Genomic DNA, 20,552 nt, shown 5'->3' with positions numbered 1-20,552 from the left:
GATGAGGATGAGGATGAGGATGAGGATGAGGATGAGGATGAGGATGAGGATGAGGATGAGGATGAGGATGAGGATGAGGATGAGGATGAGGATGAGGATGAGGATGAGGATGAGGATGAGGATGAGGATGAGGATGAGGATGAGGATGAGGATGAGGATGAGGATGAGGATGAGGATGAGGATGAGGATGAGGATGAGGAGAGGGGCTCCACCCCGCAGCGGGCAAACCCCACAAGCATCCTTTTTTTACCCAAGGGTGTCTCATTCCCCTGTTCTGGGGGGCGGGGAGAAGAGGGGCACGGACACGGGACTGATGCTTGAGTCATCTGGTACATGAATGGCACAGAAAATGAACAGAGACAGGTCCTGGTAGCTCTTAGTGTTTACGTTTCTCTCACTTCAACACTGACGCCTCTGAAAGCACGCCCCAAAATTCAGAATTCTGCTTCATTTCACCAGTTGATTGCAAAACTCCGAGCCTGGCATGTGGGTTATGGTGAAGTGCACACAACCTACAGAGCAAGGTTAGTATCTCCTGCTTCACTGGACTGCTCTTATCCTGACCCAACGGTACAGGAAAAACACACATTTAGTAACCGATTCCATCAAGTATTAACTTCTTCTGTTTAAAGAGATCATGCTAACCCCGCATGCACCATCGCATCTAACACCATAAAATGGCACAGAAGCTGCAGGGAAACTGCCACTGGCAACTGGACACAATGAGATCTTTAAAACAGTCAACAGTCTCCAAACCTGTTCGATAGATAGCAGTAGCTCAAGTCACACTTCAAAAGCTAGAAATTAAAGCACCTCATACAAATACCGCTGCAAAACACACCTAGGAACCTAGACCCTCCTGAATCTCACCGCTTTTGACTCCAGCCTTTCTGATTGTGCAGTAAAACAAAGCAGTACATTTTGCTGCTAATGTCAGATCAGAAAACCCCAGGCCCTAGTAAGTGGAAACAAGTTCGTGCAACACCTGACCCTAGATACACCCTTTCACACGGTCATTTGAAAAATGCAAATATTAATTAATCCTCTCACTACAGTGCAGATTTGTTGTATTACCTATCATTTTATGTTTGAATTATCTAAGAAGATGAATAAAAAAAAATCTGATTACTTTCAGTAGAATACATGCACGAGTTGGATGAGCACAGTCTCAAATCCCAAAATTTAAACTATTCCAGGTGGTGTCAAACATGGGGCAAAAATCTTTTAAAATGTGCACTTCTTTGCATATATGTGTTCTTTCTTCATGCAAAGCACATTGCATATCTATGCATTACATACTTCAAAGGTATGAGTAAAGGCCTTCTCCTGCAAGTGCACAACTGGAATAATTTAGTCATGCCTAGAATTACAGACAGTCCTGAAGATATTAGATATAAGTAGCTGTAACGCTGTTCCAAGGGGGATGTTCCAGTCTTTGGCAAGTGGTTACCAGCCTAGTATCATAAAGGTGGTCTTGAAATTAGCTCTTTCTTTAACACTAAACAATGCTTTACAACCACGTATAACACCTACTTCAGTTTGAATAGTTGAGAACAATTAATAGGAAAGACCCCATAAAATTTTGCATGAACGCACTTAAACTGAGTAGAAGCAAGTAGGCTAGAATAGCATGGGAATGCATGACTTATGCTAAACAACCCCTGAGTTGCTGATTTGGGAAAATTTACTCTAACCATGAAGACACTAACAAATACATCAGTAACCTGCAGGAAGAGCTGTACTTCAGTGTAAAATAGCCAAGACTCACACTGGCACAGGTTGCCCAGGGAAGTTGTGGATGCACCATCCCTGGCAGTGTCCACAGCCAGGTTGGATGGGGCTTTAAGCACTGGAGCACTAGACCTGGTCTAGTGGAAGATGTCCCTGCCCATGGCAGGGGGGGTCGGAACTAGATGATCTTTAAGGTCCCTTCCAACCTAAACCATTCTGTGATTCTATGATCGGTTCAAAATTGTTGCAACCTAAGATTTTGGTATCCATGCCTAAGGAGAACTAAGCTCTTCCACTGTACTCACAGGGCTATGCATACTCTCTTCAAGTTCTGAGCTGAAACCCATACCCTTTTGGAGTTGGTGAGGTGGGTGAGACAAGAGTTTTACTCCTCCATTCCTAACGCTGAAGCCAGATAGAAACAAGCAAGCTGTGAACTGCAATACAACCATTCGAAAAGATGCTGGTTTTGCATTGGCCCATCCAGATGTGTATTTTCCACTATGGGGAAGTAGCATGATTATTTTTAGTAGATGTTCATAGTCTTCTGCAGACAAGGCCACTCCATATACTATAGATTAACCCATTTCCACATCCCTGACCTTAAAATATTTGTGTACATTGTTCGTTTCTGGGATTCCATTATAGTGTAGAAAGTTGACTTGACATTAAATAATTAAGATCTAATGATTGAGGGTAGGCAAGTTGTGAGAACATAAAGCTTAGTGCCATAAATTGCTTAATACTTACCCAACTTTTGGGGCAGAATCTGCAGCCTGCAGTGAGTTCCCTGCTGGGACAACTGGTTATCTAGTCAATCTAAGTTTGTCCATGCTAGCCAGAGACTGCAGTACAGCTGTTGAGATTATTCTGATCAATTCTCAAACACACTTTTATTAAGAGAGAAGGTCACCAGCTTAGCCAGTGTTATACTATGGGCTTAATTTTTTCCTTCTTCGTCAGTATTTTCACATATCTTAGGACAATAAAGGAAGATGTCAGAAGCAAAATGAAAAAGGAGATAACACAAGTGTCAAAAGATGTCTGGAATATAGACAAAAAATTTAACCTCCTAAAACACATATGCAGCCCTACAACAACCATGCTGCATGGTAACTATAAAATCAGTGTAAGTTAAAAAGCAGGTTCTACATGTTGTGAACCTTTCCCTTTAGAAACCAGTAGTTAAACATTTATTGAAAACGAATTTGTGGCATTTGAGAAGAAAGGTCAGTGCTGGTTGATTAAACATTGCTGAAACAGCTTGCTTCTATATAGAAGAAAACACAGTCTTGTTTGCGAACAGATGACGTTAAACTAGACACAGTTCACAGCTGTTTTAGAACTGTAAGCATCCAAACCACGTAACTTCTTTAAAAAAAAAATATTTCTCCCAACACATAAAACCCCAAATGTGCAACTATTTTGAAAATAAGACACATGCTGATGAGAAATCCCAGGTATTTTAATATGAAGGATTCTTCTTGTAGGTTTAAATGACAGCCAAAAAGGCAATAGGGGTGAAACCCCTTCAGAAAGGCCTTTTTTCTTGAAGTGAGAGTGCCCACATTGGAAAGGCACCTTTAGATTCCACTTTCACTGAGAAAAAACATTTTCTTTGCACAAAAGTCTCACAGCTGCAGAAGTTTTGTGCCAGCTGGGTGGACAGAGGCTAAGATCCAGCAAGTCACACTGAGATCACTTGCCAGGTGGTGTCACTCCACTAACACAGATCCTCTCTACCTTGCTGTGCCATGATGTCTAGGGCTGGAGCAGTGCGAAGGGGGTGACTGAGGCTGGTCCTGGCTGCTGCAGGGGATGGATCAGGAAGAACAGCAGTTGCATGTGCAGAGCTTCAGGCAGGGAAGACTGCCATGTGGGAAATTACCAGGCTGATCTCTAGAAAGACAGTGAATCTTTTGCCTTCTTTGCTTCAGAAAGTGCTTCGTTTTGCCTACATGAATTTCCCATGCTGGGACAGCATTCCAGAATATTTCTTTATGACTGTGATAGCAAAGCTATCAGCATTCCAGAATATTTATTTATGACTGTGATAGCAAAGCACTTCACATCTTGTGACACAGCTGAAAGATAACAGAAGGCATAAACTTCAAAGGGTTGTAATTAAGAGCACAAACTGGCTAAAAAATAATGTCTCAGTATAGTAGCTGTAAAATGGGATTAATTTGATATTATGCACTAAAATACTCTCATAATTTGTACTGATTTCCCTATGATTAATAAACAGAATTAAACTATGAGGCTGATAGTAATTAAAATCCAGTGCGATGGGATTTTCCTGTACCATGCTTGCCTACTGCCCTCTTGTGGGAGTATGAACATTGTTAGCATTTTAGTGTGAGGTTGGCTCTTGTGAGAGTGCAGCCGCAGTTTTCTGTAGGGTGAAAAAGCACTTAACGTCCCGATAGGACATCTTGGACAGGAATTCTACATGCCTCTGAAATATAAATATGGAACTGTAATTTTTAAGTCTCTGTATTTGTTTCTTATCCACAAGATTCCACCAGGCAACCAGAGCAAAGAACATGCTACCTGAATGCTAGATTTGCTACCACTTCTAATCTTGTAAAATGTATAAACTAGAAGTCCTTTAAGTAAGCATTCCAAATTTACATCAACAAAATTTAAAAAACCCAGAACTGCTAAAAACATCTAGAGATTTCTGTGCACTCACTACTAAGCTAAGAACGTACTCAAAGTATAGTTATAATTTTTAACAGTTCACTTTGCAGAAACAAATAACTTTTGTCGGTGCCAAGTGACATAAGGTATGATTACACAATAAAATTTGTCAATCTAACAAACAAATGAAAAAAAGATTGCTTTTTTACTTTTAAAATGGGAGCCTGCAAAATTCAAGATGGCCAGAGGAAGAACATTTGGTATAAAAGGTCAAACGCTGTTCTCAGACCCTGGTCCTAGGTTACATTGCTGTGACAGATCTCCCACTAATGTCTTTGTGGATTTAGCCGCTGGCTCAAATACCTAGTTATATTACTGAATTTCAAAGTACAATCCGTTAAAGTTTTTCAGATCCTGTGGTTTGGGGTGAGTTACATGGACAGTGTCTCAGAGGTTCAGTTCTGAATGTCTAACAAAGGCATTTGTTCAGCTCTGGTACTTTATACGTTGCACGATTCAACTCAGAATTTCTAGGTAGTCTCACATGTTTATCAGCGCAGTTAAAACTCTTTTCTTCAATACAGAAGAGTGGTTGGCTTTTCCAGCTTTATTGGCAGTGTGAGGAAGGTCTGACCTGAAACTCTGCTGTTAATGTGACACATACTATAGGACATGATGCAGCATAACATCCACAAAAACCTCCTTTTGTGTAAGCCTCTGAAAAACATGGCCAAAAAAAATTAATCTGAGTGACTGTTTATATGGTTATTTCCTGTTGTTCTTCACCATATGTATTCTGTTCCATGCCAAAGGACAGGCAATAAAAACATTTAAAATGACTGATAACTATTACATTTTAAAACGTAATTTTATCAATAGTTTGCATAGTTTGCCACAGATTCCAAATTCTGAGTAAGGACTAGCTAATCAATATAATTGCCTTGTGATGTGGGTAGGCAAGTAAAGAAAATTGAAGAAAAAAATTTACTGTGCCAGAATGAAAAGCTGTTGGATCAATTTCAGAATTTACACAGTCTGAGAGACAGTGAAAGAAAATGAGAAAATGAAGCATTTAGCAATAAAAAAAAAATATCTGTTGTTTCCTTTTGCTCTACTAACCTGATATTTCTCTGGTGACACAATTGCAGATGATACAGAAGGAAGCAGAGAAGGGACATGCCAAGCATATAGTGGGTCAGCTGTGGAGAACTAGCAAGAAAGTTCAGCTAGGACACCACTGCAAGGTGGTACAACTTTAAAAATGGGAGTGAAAGGTGAGTAGAAAGAAATCTATACTTTAGATCGTTATAGAGTCCACTTGGTTGTGATAGGATTATTAAGCAGTAGCTCAAAATCCTTTCCCATTAACTAGTTGTTAGATAGCTATAAAAACCTGTTCTAAAGTCAGATTTTGTCTTACAACTTCCCGTCATTGTTGCAAGTAGGCTCACTTTACTGATGGCAGCAGTAGCAAAGACATTTTCTTTGATAACAACACACGTTTGACCATTTAGAGCTTTCTTTGTACAGCCTCTAGCATGTGAGGGATCTAGTCTGCAACTGGATCTTGCAGGCAGTACTGCCATACAGAAAAGGTACTGCCATCAGTCTTGCTTGACGTGCATGCTGAGCAACTTTGTCTTGACCTTATATGCTTACTCTGTCAAGGTGTCTTTACCCTGAAGGGTCTTTTCTCTCTTTCAGTGTTCCTGAGAGTAGTTCATCACGCTACCTGTTTTCACCTACACTCCTCTCCAGATTTCCCACTGACCCAGCTGACAGCTGTCATCATCTGGCAGCACCTTCTCAGACTTTGGCCTTCTGAGCCACTTTCTGCTCCATCGCCTTCCATCTTTCATCTGAGACCAGAGATCAGGCTTCCTTTCTTGCCGTACAATACACTTTTCATGAACTTCCAGGTGCTCTGTGGTGGGCAGACATCACACATTGCTGCCTCAACAGGTCTGGTTCTCATCAATCCAGAAAAGCGAATAGGCTGCCAGTCGTACCAGCCCTGCTAGAAGTGTGTGTGTGTGTCTGTGTCTGTCTGTGTCTATGTCTGTGTGCATGTGCATGCTTCTCCCATGCTTTGGTGTCAGCTCTGCAGTTGGACTGCCTGATCCCACTCACACAGTGACAGCATCTGGCCCTAGTGGAAGACTTCCTTTGGTGCCACAGCACTTCTGATCTTTCCTAGTCTCTCCCTCTAATCATTCATACTTGCTCTTCTAAGAAAGGGGTTGGAGAAACCATTGCAAACATGTCATCAAAAGTGATATATTTTGCTGGGGTGGATGATGTAACAGAAAAATATCCCCTGTGGAGTTAGTGTGCACTGGAAAAATGACAACATGTCTATGTTCCGAGTTAATGGGCTGGCATCCCTTTTCGGTCTCTCCAGTCAATGCTGAATCTCCCACGGGCAGCACTGAGTAGTGTTGAATACCTCTTCCACCACAAAATTTCTATCTAGCTCTAAAAGCTTAACCCCATTATTACTTCAGATGCTAGCTTGGAAAATTGGCTAATTTCTGAAAGTTGCTTCAAGGAGCAGAAGAACTGGGGGAAACCAAGTGTTTCTGTGATACCTACAAGACCACGGTGTTATGTTTGTACCAACACTTTTCATCCAGAAAATAAGCATGTCACAGTGAGGCTGGCCACCAAGGTCCTGCTGTACGATGAGGCCACTGCCTCTTCCCTGGTCATCAGCATCTTGTCTCAGGGGATAATAGCACATAACTCACACCTCACACTAAGTCTGACCTTAAAAGGAGCGGGGAAACACTGGTATTCACAGCAGGAAGATACCACCTACATAAAAAGGAAGAGATCCTGACTAAGAACCAGTGCTGAGTTCCCAGCTCAGCTGGAGACAACACCTCATGCAGAGCCTAGATCTTGGCTCTCTCTGCAGCTCTCTCTGGGTGCCACAGAATCTGGGAGACAGCCAAGACAACTCTGATACGCTCAGAGAAGTGGGGGCCTACAGCTCTTGCTGAGCTTGAGCTGCATCCATGCATTTTTTCCTCTTTGGACTATTATCCCGTTTCCTTATACGTACAGCATACAGTAACATTTTGTCTCCTTCAAGAACAGGAAAGAGGCTGTGGGATAGTTTCTTTTCTTGTTGTTCAGATCTCTCTCAGCCAGCATGGATATAAAAATCTCTCTTACTATTTCCTCGGAGTCACACTGAAAAAGTGCTTCTCCAGGGGGATCCTTGCTATCCTTATTGCCTTCTCTGTGTGTTCATGCTACTTTCAAACTCACAGAAATTAGTTCAACCAGCAACACCTGCCTTTGTTACCAGGCTCTTAGGGTGGCAGGGCCATACCTTACAATATGCTAGGGTTTGGGTTATGGCTTCCTATTAGGTTATCTATCAGAAAACTGCCTGGACAGTGAACACTAAAGCAACAGACAGGGATGCACCTTCTAGCATCCCTAGTCCAGGTTACACATGGATGTAGTAGGAGGGGAAAGGAGTGCAGGAATAGCCAGGCTCACACACTGTTCTAAACAGCACCTCTAGCTGCTACTGCAGGAGGTGGACCCTGGACTAAATACGCGCCTTGGCTCTCTTCCCTATGTTCTGAAATCAACTGGGAACCAGCACGCCTGGACAGTGGAGGTTCAGCAAACTGAAATACATTTCCCAGTGATCAAATTCCTGATTCTGACACTGTCATGTGAACCTCTTTCTCCCTGTCTTGACACAATACTGTGTTTTGGATATCAGTTTTTTGTTGTGTGATGAACAGGTGCTGGGAACTGTACTAGCACATTTGCAAAGTGAGTGCTGGGGTTTAGCCTACACAACCCATTCATACCTGAGTGAGTCATGAAACTAAATTCTCAATCAGTCTTAAAAAATATCCTTTCATTTTAACCCTACGTGTGTAATCATGCAAAGGTGAATTTACTTTTACAATAGATTGTTTGATCATACGGATAACAATATCTGTGTTCAGTATTGAGGCAGATGATTGCTGCCTTCTTGCACCTGCCAGTAAGAATATCCTTTTAATATGTGGGAAGAATTAAGACTCCAACACAGAACACTGTTTGGTCTGTTTGTGCCCAAGACGATCAGGATAGGGATATAGTACAGCACTATGCCTGCAGATACAAACCAGCATAGAGATTTGGAACTGCTTTCGCCATCGCAAGCTGACTTTAAGACTAAACTTTCATGTCAATCCCATTTGCTCTTCTTTACTATGCAGAACATATGGCTACGTAAGCCATCCTTGTAGACCAGAAGTTAACTGTTTCCCTGCAGAAAGTGGTATTTCATGTCTTTATTTCATCCTGTTCAGCAACTAATCATCTCACACATATATGAAGGGCCTGCAGCTAGGTCTGGCCTAAGATCTAGGGCACATCAAGATGCATCAATTCATAAACCATCATTTATTCCTTTTCAGAATAGCACTAGCTGAGAAAACTCACTGCAAACTGCAGTTTGGTGACCATTCCCTGGGTGTATTAGAGATGACACTGTTCTCTACTTTCACACAGGCTGAGATTAAGATAAAAAATCAGGGTGGGGGGAGAAAACTTCACACTCACAGCTTTCAACACATGGGATAATGACGCTAGTATGGATAATGATACCAGTGCAAGCGGGTAACTCATACACTTCTGTGTCATTTGAGACTATGCTTCACTCACTGACATTTTACTAGTGACAGAAAAAGTAACAACAATGAAACTATTCAGTACAGTGGAAAAGATATATTCTCTGTTTTTTTCTCTTTCTTTTGTAATACTGCTTGAGGTTTGTCAACTACAAAGTGTATTTTCCTTGCCTGAAACTTCTGTTGGAAGGGTACAAAATAATAAATGAAAGTTAACTGTATTCTCAACGGGGAATCTTTTCTGCAGCACTGTTGGAGAGCATTACTACAGATTAGTAGGGTTAAAAACTTGAAGCTCAAGTTCCTAGTGCTTACAGAGACAAAGAAGCATGTGGAAGTTCAAATCAATAAATGACTCTGGAATGTCATTCATTTTAATGGCAGAGTTCTTAGTTATTAATTAAGGCTAAGAATTTATTAGTGAAATTGCTCATAAATTCAGTTGATTCTCTGTTTTGCAACCATCTTCACGTGATATGCTGTGCATGACCTGTGGTAAGAGGAAGGTTGAGTTTGCAGCATGCTGCAACAGGTATGCTAGAGAGTAATGGTGGAGGAAAACTTTGGTGTTTTGAGTATAGGCCATAATGAAGATGTACTTTTTGTGTACACAAGGCTGGAGTGGATGTAGTGAAACAAAGTATTCAAATCTCTGTTTTACCAGTAGGTGCTCATTCTGTTTTCCCGGTCTTGCGTTATTTCAGTTGCACTGTTCATTGCCTATGATGATGATTGCAGTCTGGTCTCTGTGAACCAGAAGCACTGCAGAAAACCTGGGGGAGAAGTCATGCATTTCTCTAATTAAATGAGATAAATAGTGGCGGACAACTTACAAACCCAAGCAAGAGAACAGCCATGATCTAGTAGAGTTGTTGTGCTTTATAGAAAATACTTGGATATGATGCTTAGGAGCAGGCTGGAGTAGGCTGAGGCAAAAGCTTTGTTGAACAGGTTTGGACCATATCTCCACTTAAGTCACATGTTTGTGGATATGAATACGAACAGAAGTCCTACACCTCTGTTTTCACTCTCTGGAAAGCCATTAGTACAGAATTCAATACAGCGTGCTGAGTAAGACAGGACCAGATATCCAGCGCTTACAGATAGCACTGTTCCCATCTAAATGTAATATCTTTTTACAAAGGTGAGACTGTACTTTCCAGGTGACAAGTTAAAACAGCGAGAGCTCTTATAACAGTAAGTCCATGCATGACAAAGGATAGTAAACCCCAGGGTCATATTTTAAAAGGGTCAAGTTACTGCCATATGTTCCAATTGTCAAAGGACTGTGGGTTTTGCATATGTGTGTCTGCACTACCATACAGAAATACATATGCATTGGGTTTAGACTTGCTAGGTTAAATCTTGCAAGCAGCATGGAGCTCTTCATGAGCTAATAAACAGTGTTTTCCAGGCTACTGGAGAAGTAATGTCAATACCTTATTTCTTCCCAGGAGGAAATTGGTAAAGTACAAAGTTGTAAGCACCATCTTCCAAATCAAGGACTGAAAAGTCCTGTGTTATAAAAGTTGAATTACTTGGCTGGACTTTGCTGTTACTTTCAGAGAAATGCAATACATCAGGGTTGCCTCACTCATAGGATAGGCTGAGAAGATAATCAATTAGTAAAGCACTTTGATAACCTAGCACAGAATATGATGTAGAATTGCAAGCTACTCCTCTCTTCCTAAAAAAAATTATTAGTAATCAATTTTTCCCTTTTCCAGGTCCCAGATCCAATGCTTTTTCAACCTGGGTCTGTTTAGTAGTAGCACCGAGATCATCAGTATGTCTCGTTTGATGATAATTGACCTGTAAGTGGGAGCAGAGTTCTGAATGGAAGGGGAGGCTTCCCACGCCAAGAGGTAAGCCTGGCAATGTTGTAAAATAAATTTTACAGTGGAGAGGCTGAAACACAGTTATACAAACTACTGTCAGAAGTGCATAGTGGAGAATGAAACCATGATTCTTGACAGCTGAATTGCACTACTAAGGTCTTTATAAGGAGTATCAGTCCAAGCACAAGATTCACTGCCACCAGAAACAATAGCATGGCACTCAGTAAATGCCAACCATACAAAATCACAGTACGTGCACTCAGAAAGGTGCTTGTCTGAATGGCTGAGCGATACCACAGAAGGCCCAGAGAAGGAATAAGCAAAAGCAGAGCAAAAGGTTCGAACATCCTGTCTCTAAGGAAAAGCTAGAGACACGGTCATCAGGGATGAAAATGGGTTTTAATGTTGCAAATATTAAAGTTATCTCTTTCCTGCTGCTTAAACCCTGCTTAGTTCAGGAAAACAGGATTTTCATAATGAGAAAATAGTCATAAAATGGTGTCGGAAAAAATGAAATCTGGTGTTTAGTCATAGACACTTCCTTTGAGAAAAAGTCACTTGCTTGACTTTCCACTGGCAGGGAGCTGCTGTGTAGTACCACGGCTCGGCCATCAGATGGCAATGCTTATTTATTCCAAACTACTGCAAAACTAGAGCCTGGCGGCTCTCCGGAGGCGCAGAGGCTGGTCTGCGAGCCTCGCGTCCGTCCCTTCAAAAGAGGCCGTGAAGCTTTTAACACTCATGGTGACCAAGTAAACGGAGGGGAACAGAAAGGCTGTCCCTCTTCTATACCTATAGAGAAGAGATTGACACTGTATTTCGAACCTACAGTTGATACGAAATAGTAACTTAAATCCTACGGGAAATAGTGTATTCAGTACCCTGAGCTCTCTGCTTCCACTTACCAAATAGTTCTTGTGCTCCCACAGCTGTGTCAGTCCTCCCTGTCTGGTTCCTTCCAGGTAGTTTCCAGTGATGAGTGAAGCTGTTTTAGCAGTATGGGATTAGACCTTCTGCATCCCTAAGTACTGCGGTCGTGATGGCTGTGATTACTATTTTTAGTATAGTTGTTGTTTATTATGAAGGGAATAATTGTGTAGTGATAGAAGTAATTACTGGCACCAGATATAGAGAGAACAAAAGCAGAGTCCTTGCCCTACACAGTCCACAGTCTGAGATTAACAGAAAACAGACAAAAACAGGCATATGAGGATGTGACTGGTTCTACAGAAGTGCTGCTGCAATGTTTGTATGGACAAAAATTCCACGGCTATTGAAAACTTCACCATCAGTTACTCCCTTTTTCCTCTTTGCATTCTGCAGTCTACATGTCGTTCTGCAAATGGCATTTTGCTACTGTGTGCTGAATAGATCACCTTCAGTAGAAAAAAAGAAACAAAAAAAAATCTATGAGAATATATTAAAAAAAAAGCAACCTGTAAGAATAACATATATTGAGTTGGAAAAGATAATTTTCAATGCTCAAATTGAGTGAGGTTGCCAAGTAACACATCCATAACTCGTCCAGCTTACATAAATAAAAGATGGCAAACTGTCCTTGTACATTCAGTGCTTCCTTCCGTTTCTAAGTCCAGATCACAGGTTCAGCTCTATATAGGCTGCATACCAAAAACAATTAAATAGGCCCCATGTGTATTTTGTGACATGAAATCCTTATGAGACAGCAGGAGTCAAAACATCCTGCCCTCAGCTTCCACTGTGTCTTAATTGCAAAGGATGAGCAAGCACTGCACAACAAGGCACAGCTGGAAGTTGATTTAGCCTATTTTTATAGGGGAAAGGAGACATTTGTTTTTACGTGGCTGATAGGATTTCTCTTTCATGCCACAGATACAGGCCTAAATACAGGATTATACATATATTTTATTCATGAATGATATAGTAGCTACATAGTGCTCAATGTGAACTAGATGCTCTAGAGCAGTAGTCTCCAAACTTTTTTCATCACGCACCCCTATGAGTAAAAAATTTTTTAGTATGTACTCCAATATATGGATATTTACTTATAAATTATATACATGTACTACCATACCAATGTTATGTACATAATAAAATATATACAAAATAGAAATTTTAAAAGGATGACATAAAGACAAAATAAACACTATATTTAAATTTTATTTTTTAATGGTAAAAAATTACTTTCTTGCTGCACCCCACTGGATTCTCTTGTGTACCCTATAGGGTGCAGGAATCCCAGTTTGGAGACCACTGCTCTACAGACAAAAGCTGTCAGGTCTGATATCCATTGCCCCGTACCTGGCCAAAAGGATGCTTCTGTTCTGATTTACACAGGGTATGAGGTATGTCCCCTTTCCAAAGGACAGGAGCCTCCAGCATCCATTTAACCAGTTTTATGTATGTGAATGGCTGCAAGCAAATGGTGCTCATAGCTGAACAGGACTTAAAGAGCTATTTCAAGACTAGCACCTAAAGAGTAATAAACTCTTTGGATCTCACAGAGCAAACAGGACATGTTTTGAGGGACAAAAAGATGTAGAGTGTGTGTCCGCCTGTTTATGAGGTATTTATGCATTGCAACTGTTTCGTGCAACTGTTTTTTAATGGTATTTGGGGGAATGCTTCAAATTGAAATTTAATGGGGAAGTGCTTTTAGAAACAAAAGAATGAGATGAAATTAAATAAAAATAGATACTGAGAAGGAAAAAGAGAACAGGAATGGGATGAGGACAGGCAAACATGAGAGAAAAGAAAGAACGAAAAGAGGAAAAGAAGAAAAATGTTATGCCAGCACTTTAGAACGGAAACCAGTGCTGCTTTATGAAAGCAGATGTTCACAATAACTCTGAAAATCACATGGCAGAAATATACAGATATTTTCTCCAATGCTAATGCTGTCTTTTAAAATATTTTTTGCAACACTGCATGAGAACCATACCTTTCCGAATTTTAAAATAGCATTTTTATATAATAAAATCTTCAGCTCCTAAACTTGAAAAAATTAATATTTAACCATAATTTATCTAATTATACTGTATTGTTAACTTCATAATACCAGGGTAATATCAAGGTATTACCAAGATAATAATATAATATAATTGGAACCAAAGATATGCTTTCTGATAAGCTACTGAGACACTCTTAGTATCTGACTTCCTCAAAATCAGAAATGACTGATTAAGTTCATTTAAGAAGTCCCTGCCACTCTTCCCATCTTTTGTCACACAGAAAGAACTTTCCACAGAAAATGTCTCCCTGGCGTCAAATTCTAAGTGACCCACAAAAATCGTAGGCGGATTTTTTAGTCAGGGGTTTGAGCATTCAAGGTGAAAGACCTTCTCAGCCCTACTTCAGCTCAGCCTAATTCTCATGTTAACATTTATACACTGACTCCTGCAAGCCCCACATCTACAACTAGCTGTGAGGCACCTGCTACCATCAGCCACGGCGTCGCATGGGGAACCATTTTGGTCCAGCCACATAAGACTAGGTGAACAGTTAGAACTCGTATGAAACGTAACGCCACTCCCATTTCAGGTTTTAACAGTCTTAAGGCTTTTCGACTACAAACCTAAGGCTACTCAAGCAGCCCTTCACCTTCTAGGAATAACTCCAGTTTATCAGCCTTTGCCTGAAGCTTTTTGGATCCCAGCTTTGAAAGCAGCTTGAAGGCCGCAGCGAGCACCAAATCCTAATCCAAATCTTAGCCTAGCCAATAGCCTCTGCATTGCCTAGATCACAGCATAGTTGTTTGGCTCGTAACCCAAATCTGACATTTATGCAGTGTTAAGTGATCCCTTTATACAGAGGCATAAAGGATTGCCATCTGGGCCCTATTATCACCAGTCTTACATTAGCCTTGGGACACCCTTCCAGACCCAGCACTATTCATAGTTAATCATTCCCCTTGGGCCCCAAATTTAGATCAAAAGTTAAATTTAGCCAGCTTCTTATTTACCCCAGCAGCTGCTTCTGTCTCTACCTAGTTTGTTAGCCTTCTTTATGACAAACCTTAATCTCAAACCTAGTCTCAATTTTAGTCATAGGACCAATAATGACTCGAAGCCCTAGACCCACTAACCATGTGGCAGGTCTTATCACAGAGTAAGGTCGCCATCTCCACTCAGCCTTACACCTGGCTTCTTGCAAGGCCAAATCCGAAACCAAATATTAATCATAGTCTCAGGCATCCAATGGCTGCTGCACGACAGAAATCCAAATGTAGTTACCCCTAAACCAGAATCAAGTGGTCCTTTGTTTACTAAGCTGTAACTGAGGTTTGCAGGTCACCTATTAGCCCAATTCCAAATCCCAGACTTTGCCTAGTGATCCCTGCCATCCCCCAAACTATTCTAAGTGTTACATCCCCTGCAAAGCTCAGAGCTAATCTTATCTAACTAGATCATTCCTGTTCAGTCCTAAATACAACCCTATTTCTAGCACCCTCTTGAGACTTGGACCAGTGCTGCTGCCATGCCAGACTGCAACCTAGCCCAGCAGTCCCTACCGCTGTCAGAAGTAGTTACAACCCTTTGGCCAACAATAGACCATGCACGCCCTACGCCAAACTGCAGTTCTAACTTCAGAGGTGGAGCATACCTGTTCCACAGCCTCTCCTTCAGAGATGGAGGCAGCTTCAACATTCATACATTGAGGTGTGGATTTGGGCTGTCGTTACACTGTTTGTGGCACAAGCCCCTAGGTCTGTTGACCTAACATGATGCTCCTCCTGAGCACACTGCGTGGATGTGCAGTACGTTCTCAGCAGCCTGTGTCACTCCTCAAGTGGAACCAGAAGGCCTCTTACCCTTTTGTTTTTAAAACATGTGGCCATCTTATTCCAGATACTTCCCAAATTTGCAGAAGCTGTGCGTTGCTGCTGAAATTCAGACTTTCAAAGGAATGAAAAAAATGGTTATAAGAGTTGCAAAAATTTTGAAAACATGATCTGAACATAAGGAGTCACTTCTCTGAAGTCTGCACAAAGCTTAAAACAATGATAGTTTAAGGCTAGGAATAGGCTTAAAAAGTAATTTTAAATATTGCACTAATCAATGCGTGTTAGCTGAAGGAATGTAAACACCACTGGGGGATGTGTGTAAACTTGCTGTGGCAGTTTACAGGGTCACTGGCCCTTGCTGTTTCCCTTCCTCTTCTGGCCAAGGTCAGAGTCCCCCAAGCAGGCTGAGCAGAAGCTGTCATGTGGCTGCACATCCATGCGGCTCCAGCTCACTTTGTCATCTTTCAAAGGCCTGAATTCAACTCCCTTGGAGGCCAGCAGGTCACATTAAACCTCAGGTTTTATGGAGGAAAGCAAGCCATAAACCTGAACAGAGAACTGTCCATTACAGGAACTTCATAGGCAAGTCTTACATTCATTTATATAGTAGGTTAGTGGGAGTTTAGCCAAATTATTTAAGATCATACAGACCAACCCAGAGCAATTTTTTTTGGTATATGATTGGGTGAATCACATGTGAAGCTAAAAAGGAAAACAGCGTTAAGTGACAGACAAAATTCTTGACCTCCTGGATTCTTCTTAAGGGCAAAAGCTGCAAATGAGCTATAGACTGCAGTGGCAATGGAAAATTCCACTGAGTGCTTTTCTGGCAACTGGCCGTTCTATGAATGCTTAATGATATATTTAAAGTTTAAAAAAACCCCTGTTCTTACATTTAGCCCAGTTTTTCTTTCACTAATTTAGACTTTGCTTGTCCACAATCCAAAGCAAGCAGTTTTGGAACTAGAAAAGGCCTGTGCTGTTCCACATTGTTTTTCACCAATAATCTCGTCATTTTCAACTAATAACATGTATTTAATTCACTTTTAAATATTAACATTAGTGCCAGAGAATGCAAGTTCAGTACACAAAGGCCTGTCTGAATAAGTACAAAATTTCTGAGTGGGTATGAGCTATGGTTATTTTGCTTCATATAAATGAATTTTGCTGCAGGTATACCCTGTTGGTAGAGATTATATCCTCTACTGGAAGTTAAATCAGCTTGTCAGCAAATTTGGGTGTCCTGATTTTACATTAATTACACAAATATTTAGCAAGTGTATTCTTGCTTTCCACTGAACTCCTTTTGTTTGAATGCTTTTTATGAAAGCTTTGCTATCTAAAATGGCTTGGGGAATGTATGGTATTACAGCGCTCTTCTTAATGAAAAAATAGATCAGAGAATCTAAAGGAAGAACTGAAACTCCGTGTTTTAAATTCTAATCCCACCTTTGACACTCTCCCATGGAGACAAAACAAAAACGGTCTTACAAAGTTGACTGGTGCTCCATGGACAAATCTGTGGCAGGAGAATGAAGGGTTTCTGCACACTTCTTTAGCCTGTGTTCTCTGAGCTACTGATCTTCAGATCCCGGTCACAACTGCACCTTCCTCCTTGAAACCATGTCGGGAATGATTCACAGATGCAGACAGAATTTGAATACCAAAGTACTGCCATGCTGGCACAGCATCACCACAGGGAAAACAAAAAGGGTTTGGTTGCCTGATGGTCTGAAGAAAAATTGCTCTGAAGATGTGAAATAAAAAAGGATTTATGAATAGAAGAAAAAGAACATGCTTCTCTAAAATAAGGACAGTGTTTGAATCCAGAAATAATTCAGTGCAATGACAGGAATCTTGCTCTCACTGAATGTCAGGCCACTTTTGTCCTAGAATGAACTTGAAAATCTGACCTTGGACACTTGTTTTGGAAATGTAAATCTCTGATTTCTAGATCTGAGTTTTGACAGCAGGAAGACATGCACTGCAACTGTTGGGATGATTCCTACTAATTTTTTGAACGAGCTTCAGTGTATTGCCGGTGGAATACCACTTGCACGATATATATTCTCTCCTCCTTCTCTGCCAAGACAATCTGGTAGGCTACCGTCTTCATCTTTGACATGCTGTAATTTTGTATGGTCAGTGAAGAGCTTGCTGTTAAATTTGCCTCAGATGACAACTGTCTTAAAACTGTCACCACCATTCAGTTTTTACTTTGGGTTCCCTTTCAGACGGTTTTTGTTTTTTTGCTTACACTGCCAGCCCTGTAAGCTCAGTCTGCTGCCTAAGCTGGGTTCTTACTGGGTCTACAACACTACTAGTGAGGAAGACTCCATAGCTCAGGCTTTGTTACCACCTCTGTAAACTGGGGAAATAAGATAGGATGCTTGGTTTCCCCTTTGGTCTCCACCTGCTCTAGGAGTAAAAAGCTGGGAAAGGTCATTTTACCTGCAAAAGTAAGCAGGTGGGCTCTTACAGAAGACAGGAAAGTAAAACCTTGAACAAATGATTGGTTACTCGTTTCACATTTTCCTTTTTTTGGAACTTGTAATTCTGTTTTCAATCTGTTAATTTCAGTAAGCGCAACAAAATAAAAGCAGAAGGCTGCTGGAAACACTGATTGCTCTGAAGAAACAGAGTAGAGTTAGTAAAGATAAATGTGCTCTACTGAACAAAAGGAGTAAGGGCTACCTGGTGGCTACAATCAACACATGAACTAAGGTAAATAGCGGCACATTTTAAGTTCTACCACCCTATAGGAATTTCAGGATTTTTTCCGTATGGACACGAAATAAAAAATAATAAAGTTTTCTGTAAAGCCATGGGCTTTGAAATGAGGTATTATAATGCCTTGTAAACCAGGGACTCATGGTTACCATGATAGTAGTGGTGTAAGAACCAGGATATTGGAATGAATTAGTGGCCAGGTGTCGGAGTGGGATTGGACCCGGAGTAACGATGAAATCTCAATATGAGTATGGTCGTTCTCGTTTATTGAATATTTTCACAGAGTATATATAGGCTTACAGCAAAAGCATGCATAGGCAACAACATTATAATTGGTTCAGCTCCCGTGTTGACACGCAACGTCCCGCAACTAGATTGGCTAAGGCCCTCTGTCCACACGCCTTTTGTTTTACTCTTCTCCCGGCTTATCTTGTCCGGAATTCCATTCTGCTTAGCACTTTTCTTCCTCCCTTTTTGGGCAGCCAAGGGGGGACCAAGGACGTTGCACACAGGCCTCCATCCTTTGTTCAAACCCTGGGTTGCTCATCGGAATTAAGTTATGCCCTTTTTCATTCAGGAATGTCTCCACAGCCAGGTATCCATAAATGTTATACTGTTTCTCTGTATTCAGTGAAAGTCAAACCCATAAATTATCATCAGAAAGCTTCACACTACAGTAACTGAAAAGCCAAAGGCCACCGCATGATTGACTGCTACGAATATCCCCTGAACAGTCAGTTTCACATTTAGTCTTTTACTGAAATTAAAAATGAAGAATAATGGAAGTAACACTTTGACAAAACATGCTGATCTGCTACAGTATTATAATTTTTCTTCATTTTTACACAATTATAACAGTCAAAAGGTCAGGCTACAAAATGCCAAGAACATCCCCATGGCAGATCTGTTAATCCTGGGAATGCACAACATGGACTGCATGGGCAGTCATAAAATTTTAAAGAGCTACAGTAAATCTCTCTACAAATACTGCCTTCATTTTTACAGTAAAGCAGTTAAGTGAAATAGAAACAGGTCACTCATCTCCAGTGAGCAACCCATTTAGGCCACAGTAGTACACCTTATTTTAATCCCTCTCTCCTGATGCCTTTTGCCTTCCCAGTGGTATTTCTGAAAGAAAAAAACATGAGGGTTAAGAACTGATATTGTCGACCATTAACTAAGTTTTGTTCACATCAGTTTTGTCCATTGCTGGAGTAATTTAATTGTTTTCTTATCGAAACGCTTATCTGCAGTTTTCTGGCACAGATGCTTAACATGCCAGTTTGACATTGTTCAGAGGTCTCTTGCTAAAGCTCAACTCCGTCTCTTCTGCAGTTGATCAAAACCAATACTTATGTGCTAAGCAAGAAGGGTAGTTCCTATATGGCACGAAACAGAGAAATGAAAACTAAGAGAAATAATTTCATCATTTTCTCCCTGAATTATAACCACCAGAGATCCCATGTGCAAACTAACAATTACATTTACAAGCATAGGCAAAAGACTGAGTGATGTCTGTCCACTGCGAAAGTGCTTTTAAGCTCCACTCTCTTTTTGGTTAAACTTTCAAGAGTAAATCTTTATGAATGAAATTTCACAAAACTGTTGTCTGCTTTTACTTTTTACTTGTGTGAGAAGAAGGTTTCTTCTTGGCCTTTCATTGACTTCGCAGGTTGCTTGGGAGTTCCAGCTCCCTCCCCAGCATTAGTGTTATTTATTTATATAGGTACATGACAGAACTGAGACAAAGTGGCTCCCTTTTCCCTCACGTTTACAGTCTGTGCCACTTGTCCTACAGTCAGATCCATAAGAACTGTTTTTTGTACAGAAGTGCAATTCAAATTCTGTCAGCATGGCTGTGTGCTGATCTAAAAAACTAACCATTTTTGTGTCAGATTATACGCCCCGGGTGTGAATCAAAACCCAAAGTAAAGTAGTGCCCCAGAATTAGAATTTAATACTGTAAAGGACTCTCCCTGAGTGATCAAACTCAGTTTCCTCATAGCTACACACCATGGATAATAAAAAGTTACCAAAATGCAGAATGATATACAAATACCTGCTCTGACACCACCCTACACCACACACTCCTTTCTAGCTTTGCGTGTTCAACAGGAAGATGATGTTGGCAATTGGCACAGACGATGAGCTAGCTGCATGCAACAGCAGAGGTCTGCGTAGGCAAAAAACGCTCACCTGGTCTCA

General features: G+C 40.8%; 1 protein-coding gene across 1 annotated transcript in view; it reads right to left on the bottom strand.

The window, feature by feature from the left end:
- LOC104287187 (fructose-1,6-bisphosphatase 1-like) overlaps positions 1–17,733 on the bottom strand; it is a 27,807-nt gene extending 10,074 nt beyond the window's left edge. Inside the window, exon 1 of the mRNA XM_009885856.1 lies at positions 17,627–17,733. Within this exon, the coding sequence (XP_009884158.1) occupies positions 17,627–17,733 (107 nt within the window). The remainder of the gene's footprint in view (positions 1–17,626) is intronic.
- Positions 17,734–20,552: the final 2,819 nt, after the last annotated feature.

This window comes from Charadrius vociferus, unplaced genomic scaffold (assembly GCF_000708025.1).
Source record: "Charadrius vociferus isolate BGI_N301 unplaced genomic scaffold, ASM70802v2 scaffold235, whole genome shotgun sequence".
Classification (NCBI taxonomy): domain Eukaryota; kingdom Metazoa; phylum Chordata; class Aves; order Charadriiformes; family Charadriidae; genus Charadrius; species Charadrius vociferus.
This window is presented reverse-complemented; position numbering and strand designations above follow the sequence as displayed.